Genomic DNA, 12,718 nt, shown 5'->3' on the forward strand with positions numbered 1-12,718 from the left:
GGGGCACAGTGTGACTGTCAGTGGGGCACAGTGTGACTGTCAGTGGGGTACAGTGTGACTGTCAGTGGGGCACAGCGTGACTGTCAATGGGGCACAGTGTGAATGTCAGTGGGGTGCAGTGTGACTGCCAGTGGGGCCAGTACGACTGTCAGTGGGGCACATTGTGACTGTCAGTGGGGTAGAGTGTGACTGTCAGTGGGGCCAGTGTGACTGTCAGTGGGGCACAGCGTGACTGTCAGTGGGGTAGAGTGTGACTGTCAGTGGGGCACAGTGTGACTGTCAGTGTGGCATAGTGTGACTGTCAGTGGGGCACAGTGTGACTGTCAGTGGGGCACAGTGTGACTGTCAGTATGGCATAGTGTGACTGTCAGTGGGGCCAGTGTGACTGTCAGTGGGGCACAGCGTGACTGTCAGTATGGCATAGTGTGACTGTCAGTGGGGCACAGTGTGACTGTCAGTGGGGTACAGTGTGATCTCTGTGTGTTTTATCACACTTCTGTGTGATAACAAGTTTAGGCAAGAACTGTTCAGTGATAGGATATCTGAACACCATTTGCAAGTTCACCAGTAGGGTTGCCGGTTGCCTATGCCCCACTGCTCAGATTTTTTCTCCAGCAATCACATGAGCAGGGCAAGTTAAGGAAACACATTTTCTTCTGGAGAAAGTTACTCGAACGTGCAAGCTAACATGTGTGTGATGGTTGATCAGCACATTTAATGTAACAGAGGGCAGCACGGTAGCATTGTGGATAGCACAATTGCTTCACAGCTCCAGGGTCCCAGGTTCGATTCCGGCTTTGGTCACTGTCTGTGCGGAGTCTGCACATCCTCCCCGTGTGTGCGTGGGTTTCCTCCGGGTGCTCCGGTTTCCTCCCACAGTCCAAAGATGTGCAGGTTAGGTGGATTGGCCATGATAAATTGCCCTTAGTGTCCAAAATTGCCCTTAGTGTTGGGTGGGGTTATTGGGTTATGGGGATAGGGTGGAGGTGTTGACCTTGGGTAGGGTGCTCTTCCCAAGAGCCGGTGCAGACTCGATGGGCCGAATGGCCTCCTTCTACACTGTAAAGTCTATGATAGTCTATGAAGGAAGGTGGGAGGAACTCGTGGAGATTTCATAGAATTATTAACTTTGCAACAGCTAAGTATCTAATGCAGCATTTTGTTGAGAAAAGATGAAAAGAAGAATAAATGAACATTGTTGATATTACATCATTTTATTGCAGGAGTTTATCATTAGAATAGGAACTGTAGTGATTGTTTACAGGAAAACACACAGTATAAATGGTCAGAATGTAATGCTGCAATATCGATTTGAATGGTTTGGCAATTTGTAAATATTTATCACCTCTGCTTTATGCTATTTATAAAGATTCAGACATTAGGCACGTTCTGCAAAGCTTTAATATCATGAGAACATAATTTTAAAAGTTTTAACATGTGTTTTATACAATAATAATCAATGTGCATTTTCAAATACAGAGTTCAATATTGTACAACATTTACAGATGCTATATTTTGTTATAAAAATCAAAATAAATGAGTGAAGAGAAGGAAATGGTACTCTGGGAGCCAATCCCTTTCTAATCTTCAGAAAGCAGATGCATAACTCTGGTAGAGGGCTTTAGCTATCCAGGGATCATTTTCTTCTTAAAAATCGTAAATCCCTGGCTAGTTTCTTGATTCAACTCGTGGAAGTGCACCTGTTTAAACAAAAGTTTTGAGAAACCAAATGATCAGATGGCTCTTTGCTAGCACGGGAAAAGTGTCAAAATGACTGGAGTGGTACACGGAAACTTGAAAGTTGCGTTTACCAGCTAGGTTGAAAATAATAAGGTAAAAGAATGGTGAAACGGAAAAAACCAACACTGTAGAAACCTCTGCTAAAAGTGCTATCTTTAACTACCATTGGCTGCGATCTTACAACCTCGTTAGCCTCAGGAGGAAATCCAGTGATGGTCGCTAATCTCACGAGCAGCCAAAAACAGGATTTGTGCCAGCGAGGGCTCAGTTTGAGATCTTCCCCATTCTCCCACGGGTGGCATTAAGCTATACTTGCCAGCCTTGACAAGGTCTGCCCATGCCTTATTGTCCCACCCTCTCGGTGCAACATCTTGCTGGCACAAATTACGACAGGTTTTGAAAAACAAAAACCAATCATGATGACTATGCAGGGAATGATGCACAGTGAGGTATAGGGTGTGTTCTACCTGTCGCATTTCGCTCGAACAGGGGGGTGGTGCAGCCAGAAGATGTTGGAGACCCCTCTTCTGGGATCTAGCTGGCTCGGCGCGCAAGATCTAATGGGATCTTGCGAAACATCACGATCTGAATCTCGCCCATTATGGGCGGGAACAGTATGTGGTATTATCAGGTATTGCAGTACCCGAGAGGCTGAAGTTCCATTGGTTAAACCTGGGGGTTTACCATTGGCTGTATAGTATGTAGCTCCGCCCTGATAGGCGGGGTATAAGAGTCAGTGCCGTCCCAGCAGCCCTCATTCTGTACCTGAGCTGCTGGGGAACAGTTCTAGTCTATTAAAGCCTTCCGTTGTGCTACAACCTCGTTTTAGTAGTTATTGATCGTGCATCTATTTAATAGACGAGAACTGTTGCATATTAGAGTGAAACAGTTAGTCTCACTCGAAAATGCAGCTTACCTGATCTACCGAGGCCCTGGAATCTAACCCCTTTGCCTCGGAGACCTCAGGTGAACGCTGTTCCATGCTAGTCCCACATACAGGGACCAGACGGAATGGCATTTCGCCCGGGGGTGCCCTGCCCGTGTGAGGTGGGGGGTCCTGAGGACCCCCTTGGAGATGAGTTGGGGGTGGGCAGGGATTCAAAAGCCATTTTTAAATGGCATCCTGATCACCTCCTGCACTATGGAGTTCTGGTGAACGGATCTCCTGAGTGTGGGAAACGGGACTATGTGTGGCCACTGCGGGGCGTTCTCTGCTGATGCCGCAGATTGCAACAAAGTCCTGTTTTTCAGCACTGCGAGGGCCGGGAAACACTCGGCGAAATGCGCTAGACACGGGATTTGGTTGCAATTTGGTTAGGTCGTGCCTCAGTCTCCGAAAGGTGTGGTGAATGGCCGGGCAATGCCTTGCATTGCCCCCTGGCAGTGGCAGGGTGGCAGTGTCAGGACTGGATACTCAGAGGAGCCTCATTGGGAGGGTTGTGGGGCAATGCTTTTGAGGGGGCCAGGTGCCTGAGAATTTAGGGGGGGGGGGCGGCATCCTAATCTTAGGGGGTGGTTGCCCTCATGCTCGAGGGGTGGGGGATGTTGAGATGGAACCTGTGAGGGGGTGGGGACAGTGCCACTGATAGGCAGGTGAGGGCTGCAAGGATGCAAGTGTGTGGCGGGGGGGCGATGCCTATGAGACGGGGGGGGGGGGGTGCACCAATCATAGCATTGTGGGGGAGCACTGGGGTAGTGTAACCGGATGCTTGGAGGTGATAAATTTAATTTTAAAAAGGCTGCCGGTTTTATACTTCAGCCTTTGCCGCCATGTTTAGGCCCCGCCCCTTCAGCTGGCTGTGTGATCCTAAGCAGCACTTTGAAATTGCACAGGGAGCCGTTTAATCAGGTGGGAAAAGGCACCTGTGAAGCCGGCACCTCACACATCTTTTCTCTCCTGATCCGGTACTGTGGTAGCGCAACTGGGGGGGCGGGGGTGGGGGGGGTGGGTGGGGGGAGGGTCCCCTTGTGTGGGTGGGGGCAGTGCTGTGAGAGTTAGGAATGCCCCGATATTTTTGTGGTGGGGGGGGGAGGGGGCGCTCCGAGCTTAAGTATGTGCGGGCAAAGGGTCCTGATGTCTGTTACGGAGGTGAGGGGGTGGGGGGCTTATAATTAACCCTTTAAAAATGGCACCCCGACCTCAGAATCAGTAAATTACGCCCATAATTTTGCTTCTTAATGTACCCTGAACTCTCAGTTCCCAAGGCAGTGGATAAAAAACGGGAATGGAAATCCATGATGGGCAAATGTTGTCATTTACTACTTACACAACTTAACTTTGATCGAATTGCTGCTGAAACCCTGGGAAAACAGCATACATGGTGTTTGTACTTACTGCTGCCAGATGGGAGAACCCCATGGAAATTCACCCCCATGGTCTCGGGTCTCCAGCAGTAATAGGCCAGCCTGGGATTTCCGAACCTGACCTGACCTGGGCCTAAATAGAGACGCATTCCAAGAAAACTGACAGCGGGACTTTGTGCCCGGACTTCACACCTGAGGGCAGCCAGATGATTTCTCCCCAACCCAGAATGTTAGGCCACAGGGCATTAACTGCTGATTTCCTGGAACAATTAGGCAGTGCATGCCAATGCAGGCCGCTAATTTGAGTGTGAAGACACAGGTCTTGTACTATAATCTTTATTAGTGTCACAAGTACGCTTACATTAACACTGCAATGAAGTTACTGTGAAAATCCCCTTGTCGCCACACTCTGGTGCCTGTTTGGGTACACAGAGGGAGAATTCAGAATGTCCAATTCACCGAACAAGCACATCTTTCAGGACTTGTGGGAGGAAACCCACGCAGACACGGGGCGAACACGCACACTCCACACAGATAGTGGCCCAAGCGGGAATCAAACCCGGGACCCTGGCGCTGTGAAGCAACAGTGCTAACCACTGTGCTACAGTGCTGTCCAACTACTAGGAGTTCATCATGGCAGGCCTGCTGGATGTATGGGGGGGCAGGAACCTGAGAAGAAATTTAGCTCATAGACCAGCTCCTCGGCTAATTCTTCTTGCTGATCATTTTGCTTTTTTTTTTAATACACAGATTTGATGCTCTTAACAGTTATTATCGTATCTAGTGGAAGGTGTTGATAACTCCTTGTCCATTTATATGTGGCTAATTAGTGTCTATGTAAAAAATATATGTTCTAATATGTGGTGGTTGTATGAGGGAAAGCAGTTCCACAGCTTTTAACATTTAATCTCTATTTTGTCATAATCAAATTTTGTATTCTTAATTCTCGACTACTAAACGGTGAACAGAAATGGAATTTTTTAGAAATAAATTTAGAGCACCCAATTATTTTTTTCCAATTAAGGGGCAATTTAGCATGGCCAATCCACCTAACCTGCACATTACTGGGGTGTGGGGGTGAGACCCACGCAGAGACAGGGAGAATGTGCAAACTCCACACAGACAGTGAGCCGGGGCCATGATCGAACCCAGGTCCTCAGCGTCGTGAGCCAGCAGTGCTAACCACTGCGCCACCATGCTGCCCAAACAGAAATGGAATTTTGCAGTACATGACAACTAAAAGCTCATCTGTTGCTGAAACCCTCATCCCCAGACTTCACTATTGCAGTCCACTTTTAGCTGGTCTTCCACATTCTAGTTTATGAGCACCACGTTTTGGTCGTACCCACTCCGAGATTGAAAATTCCTGTCCAAGGTCAATGGACCTTCAAATGGTCTGTCAAATTGTCCATCCCACCGTGACAATTCCCGCAGCTGGCTGGATGGAAAATTTACCCTTATTGAGGTCATCCAAAATGTTATTGCCTTTCTTCTAACTTGCACCGAGTCTTGCTGACCCATCACCCCAATGCTTGCTGACCTACATTAGCTCCCAGTTAAGCAATGCCTTGCTTTTAAAATACTCATCCTTGTTTTCAAATCCCTCCGTACACCCGACTCGCCCATCTATATTTCTGTCATCTCCTTCAGCACCGCAACCCATCGAGATATCTGAGCGTCCATGAAGTTAATTGCTCCACCTTCTGCTGCCAAAGGCCTAAGCTCTGGAAATGCCTCCCAACGCTACTCCTCCTCTCCACCTCTCTCTTCCTTTAGGACACGCCTTAAAATCTACTGATTGGACTCAGCTTTCAGTCATCTTTTTCCCTATGTTTTGGTGTCATTTCTGCTTTTTACACTTCTGTGAAATGCCTTGGGATATTTTATTGGGTCAAAAGCACTGGAAAAGGGGAAGTTGTTCCTTCAAAGTATTTCCAAAATTTTGAATGTTTGACAAAAAGTTGCTTTCATCAGAATTGTAATCAAACGAAACACATGTTTAGGAACATGGTTCACTAAAGTTTGAATGCTCGGGCTCCTATCACTCAGGTGAATTACTGTGGCTTTGCCAATTCTCAACTGGTCCACATAGAAAAGATGCGCTCTGTCAGAGTGTGAGGAAAACGTTAGCAGGAGCAGTCGAGCTTGCAGAAGTCACAATTTGAAATGAGCAAATAGTAATCTGACTTTGACAATAGTCATATAAGAATCTATGGTTTATGTATGACTAGATAGCATGAAACAAAGGTATGCAAATTAATGTTTCTTAGAAGCTCGATTGGTAAGCATATTGCCAAATGTAACAAATATAACGGTTTACATGGTTTCCTGTGACAATTTTGCATTCCTGAATTATGCCATACATTATCATATTAGGGTCCAATAGGAAAATAGAATTATGGTCCAAAAGGAAAAATGTGAAGTTTTGTACATGAAGTTGGGAATCCCATTGCACATTTAATCAATTTAATTTTAATTAGTCATTTGATTCATAATGAGTTTTACAAACATTACAAAAGGAGATGAGTGGTGATGTAATCAATAAGGCATATGCATTTTACATGCTTTAATATTTGCATGTTTCAATATCAGATATAACATGCGTGATTCAAGGATCTCATTACGCCCGACTTGGTGTCAGGACGAGGCCATTAGATCTCGCGAGAAGTCACTCACAAAATGTGCAACGCTTGAAACGTTGCACGAGATTTAACGGAGTCTCGCGAGACGTCGCGATCTGGATCTCGTTCTTGCTGGGTGAGATCCAACTTTGCCTATTTAAATGATCCATTACGCCAATTTAAATATCATAGAATTTGCAGTGCAGAAGGAGGCCATTCGGCCCATCGAGTCTGCACCGGCTCTTGGAAAGAGCACCCTACCCAAGGTCAACACCTCCACCCTATCCCTATAACCCAGTAACCCCACCCAACACTAAGGGCAATTGTGGACACTAAGGGCAATTTATCATGGCCAATCCACCTAACCTGCACATCTTTGGACTGTGGGAGGAAACCGGAGCACCCGGAGGAAACCCACGCACACACGGGGAGGATGTGCAGACTCCGCACAGACAGTGACCCAAGCCGGAATCGAACCTGGGACCCTGGAGCTGTGAAGCAATTGTGCTACCCACAATGCTATCGTGCTGCGTTCGCCGTATTCTCCCGGAGCCCAGAACTCACCTGTCGTGCTTTGGAGACCTCATTAGGGCGCCGTTTAGTACTGGTCCACACAAACGTGGACCAGTCGTGATGGCACCTGGGGAGTCTCCCAGGCCATTGGAGATCCCCCGGGTGGTTAGACATTGAAAAGGGTCATATCCTGGCATTGCCAGTTTGGCACCTTGGCACTGCCAGCCTGGCACAAGTCTGGCACCGTGGCAACTTCCAGGGTGCCTGGGTGGCGCTGCCAGGCTGGCAGGGCACTGCCAAGGTACTAGGTTTCCCATGCCAGGGATTGGTCCAAGGCTGCCTTGCCCAAAAGAGGAAGGATGAGGGTGTCTTGGGGACCCTGGAAGAAGTAAGTTGGGTGGGGTGGAGGTGTCCGGAGGCTATGTTGGAGTCGTTGAGAGGGAGGTCGAAAGATCCGCCCCAATCTGCGAGTAGTCTTCCTGCACTGTTGAACTGAGCTCGTCAATGCAAGAAATGACTTAAATTCAACCTCGACAGGGTTAAAGCAAAAAAACCTCAGCAAAGTGCTGTGATTGCGGGGTCTTTCTCGGCGCTGCAGGGGCCAAGAAACACCCCGCTAAATGCGCCTGAAACCGAGCGCAGATATATTTTGGATGAATTGCGCCCTATGACTCATTGAGAAACTCTAAAACAGGAAATATTTAATTCTGTGAAGGTTCATTCTAATGATCCATAAAATCCATAGAACCCCTACAGTACAGAAGGAGGCCATTTGGTCCATCGGGTCTGCACCGACCCTCCAAAAGAGCACTCGACCTTGGCCATTCTCTTGCCCTATCCCCGTAACCCCATGCATCAACCATCTACCCAGATATAATCTATGGGCTGAGTTAACAAGGAAAATACATTTTATGCAATAATCTCAAGCTTGCAATGTGGCCTTCTCTATTCCAAGTATAGCACAGAATAATTCTTAAGAATAACACAGAAGTGTGCAAATTTCATGAACACTTTGAAAGGAATAATATTCTAATTGCACTTTCCCAAATGTAATAGAAAATGTAATGCCTATAAAATCACTTTAAAATGATTATTTCTGTTCATTTATCTTCAAACTACTTTTATTATTTGCAATTCCTTTGAGTGTACATGATGTGTCATTAGTGTCTTTTTAAGGCTTTTAAAATGAGCTTGACTATTATTGCTGAATATTCCTTTTTCATGTAGTTACACTCACCATCACTCAGGGTATTGCATTTTGGGCCTATTAATGCTTCATGAGGTTAGAGTTGAGTCAGAATTAAAATATTAACATGTAGGAGGCTAGAAATTCCACCTTTTATGATAAACAGCATAAGATGCTGGCAAAATACAGTCCTGAATGGCAACAGAGGTGCAGATAGAATCAGAATTAATGTGAAAATGATCATATTGAATGATTTTGAATTTTATCACTCTGATCAGGAATGGTAAGATATCCAGATTGTTGGACTGTTAGGTTTAACGCACCAACATGAACATCTACAATTAAACTGACCAGTTTAGTCAAAAACTTCAATTAGAGTAATGTGCTTGCTCAGAACCATACCCCTACTCAGAGTGCAAGGTCAGATAATGGGTGAAACGTTTATAGTCAATCACACAAACTCATGTTGAAATGTTATCAAGTTGGAACAAGTATATAATGTGACTCAAATGAGTTTATTTTTGTGCAGTATCCCTGGGATAGTGCAGGAAATGTTATTCACCATTCTGGTATGTATCCACAGCTGTTAAAAATTGTTTGAAAAGTATTATGAGGTGCAAAATAGTGCTTGGAGGGTTCACTGACTGGGAAATCATTCGGTCTTAAATTAATCATAGGAGAGTCAGATATTATGGACTGACAATTTCCCAGTCAGTGCACCTCGAGAATAATTCTCCACGTTGGGAATTCTCAATTCCAGAGTCAATCCTATTAATTTATGCTACATTGCTTCTACTTTGAAAATTGTCCAACTGCTAACAGCTGTATCAATCGATAGAAAGATGGAACCGAAAATTGAAACTCCATTTTAGTGCAGTAAGTAGACCTACCAACATTAAAATCACAAGTGATTAATTTCATCAGTCCTGCTTCTTTTGGTTATGTCACAATGGAAAGGATTATGCAACAGAAGTGGTTGCCTCTGTATTTGGAATTTTATGAATCACATTTTACCTGTTACTTGAGACGGATATAAAAGGCACTTACCATTTGCATATCTGAGTGAACTCTGGAGAGGAAGTCTAGCACTTCATTATTATCAATGAGTAATGGATTGCGAAGTTTCTTTGTGAATTTGTGGATACCTGTGAAAATTGTAATGAAAGAATCTCAGTCATTTTGTTTTACTCATTTGCCACAGCTCAAATGACTTTTAACTGTACTTAGCAGATGGAGAATTCCTCATTACACTTGTGCAAATAGGCATAGACTTCTACACAATGAAGTCACCTTTCTAAAGGCAATTTTGAATTACTGAATTGTGCCAAACCTTCTCAGATTAGGGTTCAATAGAAAGAGCATTACAGTATGAAAACAGCATAGTTTATATCTTTGATTAGTACTAATGTTTTAGAAAGCAGTTATTACTGTAGTATTCTGGGGCAGCACGGTGGCACAGTGGTAGCACTGCAGTCTCACGCCGCTGAGGTCCCAGGTTCGATCCCGGCTCTGGGTCACTGTTCATGTGGAGTTTGCACATTCTCCCCGTGTTTGCGTGGGTTTCGCCCCCCACAACCCAAAGATGTGCAGGGTAGGTGGATTGAACATGTTAAAATTGCCCCTTGATTGGAAAAAATGAATTGGGTACTCTAAATTTTTTTTAAAATTACTGTAGTATTCTATAAGACTGGTGACTACCAAGTAGATCAACAAATAAATGGTTTATTAAGGGAAGTAACTTTAATAAGGACACGGGGAGTCCACACCGAGTAAGAATAAAGTCTTTGGTTTATTTACAGTTACATTATATACAACTCCCGGTAGATCCTTACCAGGTCTCTCCATGGTCGGTACCTTACTGCCTGGCCTTTTATACATAGCTGAATGGCGTTCTCCCACCCCTTAGCGGGGGAGCTCGTACTCCCCGAGAACCACGGGGAAGATAATCATTCCCACCCCGTAGGTCCCATGCGGGATATGACATCAACTATTTACTGAGAGTGAGATGAAGGCTACTTTACTCCAAGACTCCAGACTCCAAAACTGGCAAGGAAAACCAGCGCTCATTCCCACGATTTGCACGCTCCAGCCCAATTGGCTGAACGGATCGCATGAAGCTCTGAGAACTCACCCCTTAAAGGCGCATGCTATCACATCCCCACCCCTTTAAGTTCCTGATTAATACATTTCCGTAAAAATGGAACTGTTTGCAATATTATACAACAAGTGGAACTCAACACAATCCCTTATGAGGTTAGGTGGTCTGGGGACTTCCTGATCCTTTGGAAGCGACATAATTAACTAGTGGCTGCTCCGGATCCTTCTAGTTCAGACAAGTGATGAATGGGTTTTTCATGCTAGGTGATATGTGCCGTCCTTTTTGTTACGACAGGGCACATTACCCGTCTGATTCTGAGCTGAAAAAAAACTGGCTGCTCCAGCAGTAGAGGTAACTTTGGTTTGAACCTCAGCAGATAACTTCTCCAGTTTTCACTGGACCATAATTGGTTCTTCCTTGCGGTAGCTTGCTGGAGCATTACTTTCATCGGTAGCAATATCACTGACAAGACATGCTAAGGGTGGACTGCTCCACTGGCTTTGTGTGTGATTCTCTTCTCATCTATTTAATACTACACTGGACCTGTTCTGGCTATGACCATTCCAGGGATCCAATTTGGACTAGCATCAAAATTCTTTACAGAAACCAATCGCCCACCTCAAATGTTCTCTCAGTATTTTTCGAGTCATGATGTCTCTTCTGTGCATTCTGTTTTGTCTCCACCCTCCCCGCCAAATTCGGAAATACCAGATCCAACCTTGTTCTAATACATCTGCCCATCAGTAACTCGGCAGGTGTAACACCTGTGGTGACATGAAATGTTATTCCATAGGTCATCAGGAAACGGGTCAGTTTGGTCTGTAGAGAGGCTGATGGCTGTTTCTTCATGGCAGCTCTCTCAGTCAGTGCATTTGAAGCAAGGTGGTAGCGAGCAGTTTGAAGATGTTGAATGCCATTGGTTCTCCTGAAACTCTGGAACTCTTTATTAGTGAACGAAGGCCCATTATCCAAAATTAGCACCGTGGGCAACCTTTGAGTGACGAATGTCTGTTGCATATTCTCTACCGTTGCTCATGAGGAGGTGGAATCATTTTGTGTATGCCCAACCACTTGGGAGTGCACATCTATTATGAGCTGGAATATGCTGCCCATGAAATTGACATGTAGTTTCACCCATGGTTGACCCTGCCCCTCACAAGGGTGTATTAGAACCGCAGATGGTAATCTTTGCTGCATTTGACATTGGTCACATTGACCAGATTCTCTACGTCGGTATCTAGCCCGGGCCACCACACTTTGCTGTGTGCGAGCATCCTCATCTTTGTCATCCTAGGATGAGCACAGTGGAACTCTTGTAATAATAACTTTCTAGCAGGAGTGGGAAAGGCCACCCTCTCCATAAAATTATGCCGTCCTCACTACTTAACTCCTCGTTTTTTTATCCAAAAGAGTCTTAATTGCTCAGACCTGTTATCGTAATGCCAACCGTGAAGGACTCTATGCTTAACTTTAGATAATATAAGATTGACCTGGGTCCAAAGCTTGATCTGTCACATCGCTATGACGAATGTGTCGAGAAAGTTTAGAGCAAGAACAATTTCCTGTGGTACTGGCAGAGGCGGTATACTTTCCAGTAGGAGAAGGTGGCTTAAAGCGTCCAAGTTTGATATTTGTAGGCTGCTAGGACCCAGTGTTGGGCCCTAGCTAAAGCTATCAGGGGAATGGCCTTATCCTCCCTAAATAAGCCTAACATGGGTTTGTGGCGAGTAACTACTATGAAGCGCTGATGGAACCTTTTCACTCCAAAGATTAAGGCTAGTCCCTCTTTTTTGATTTGAGAAAGGTTTTTTCAGTTTTTTCAGCATCGGTCAGAGTCCTTGAGGTACAGGCAACAGGCTATGCACCACCTTTCTGCACCACCTTTCATTTTACGCGATAAAACTACTCCGATTCTATAAGGAGGTGTGTCACAGGTACGAATGATCTCTTTGGATGGGTCAAAACGAACCAAGAGACTGGATGACTGCAAAGCTAGATTAACCTGCTTCTAGGCTTCTTTCATGATGATCTCTGCAATAGCTCCTCTGGTGCGTCTTGAGTAGTGTATGTAGGTGTGTCAAGATTATAAAAAGATTAGGAATAAATATTCTGCAATAAGTCACCACTCCTAAAAGATATTTCAATTCTGACACATTTTTGGAGGCCGGTGCTTCCTTAATTGCTTTTAACTTCTTCTTCATAGGGTGCAGCCCTTGGGCACCTACTCTATACTTCACGTTTCATGAGCCTGGAACA

General features: G+C 45.1%; 1 protein-coding gene and 1 non-coding gene across 6 annotated transcripts in view; one reads left to right on the forward strand and one right to left on the reverse strand.

Moving 5' to 3' along the window:
- Positions 1-1,195: 1,195 nt before the first annotated feature.
- Positions 1,196-12,718, reverse strand: part of mctp1a (multiple C2 domains, transmembrane 1a) — a 1,185,582-nt gene continuing 1,174,059 nt past the window's right edge. For all 5 annotated transcript variants that reach the window (XM_072516301.1, XM_072516303.1, XM_072516302.1 and 2 more), the window contains 2 exons: positions 9,412-9,509; positions 1,196-1,700 (listed from right to left, as the gene is read on the reverse strand). In XM_072516301.1, coding sequence (XP_072372402.1) covers positions 1,626-1,700; positions 9,412-9,509 — 173 coding nt within the window. In that variant the 3' untranslated portion in view covers positions 1,196-1,625. The remainder of the gene's footprint in view (positions 1,701-9,411; positions 9,510-12,718) is intronic.
- Positions 10,682-10,776, forward strand: LOC140430185 (small nucleolar RNA U13). The gene has a single exon (XR_011949361.1). It is a non-coding gene; the product is annotated as a small nucleolar RNA U13 (small nucleolar RNA).

This window comes from Scyliorhinus torazame, chromosome 9 (genome assembly GCF_047496885.1).
Source record: "Scyliorhinus torazame isolate Kashiwa2021f chromosome 9, sScyTor2.1, whole genome shotgun sequence".
Classification (NCBI taxonomy): Eukaryota; Metazoa; Chordata; class Chondrichthyes; order Carcharhiniformes; family Scyliorhinidae; genus Scyliorhinus; species Scyliorhinus torazame.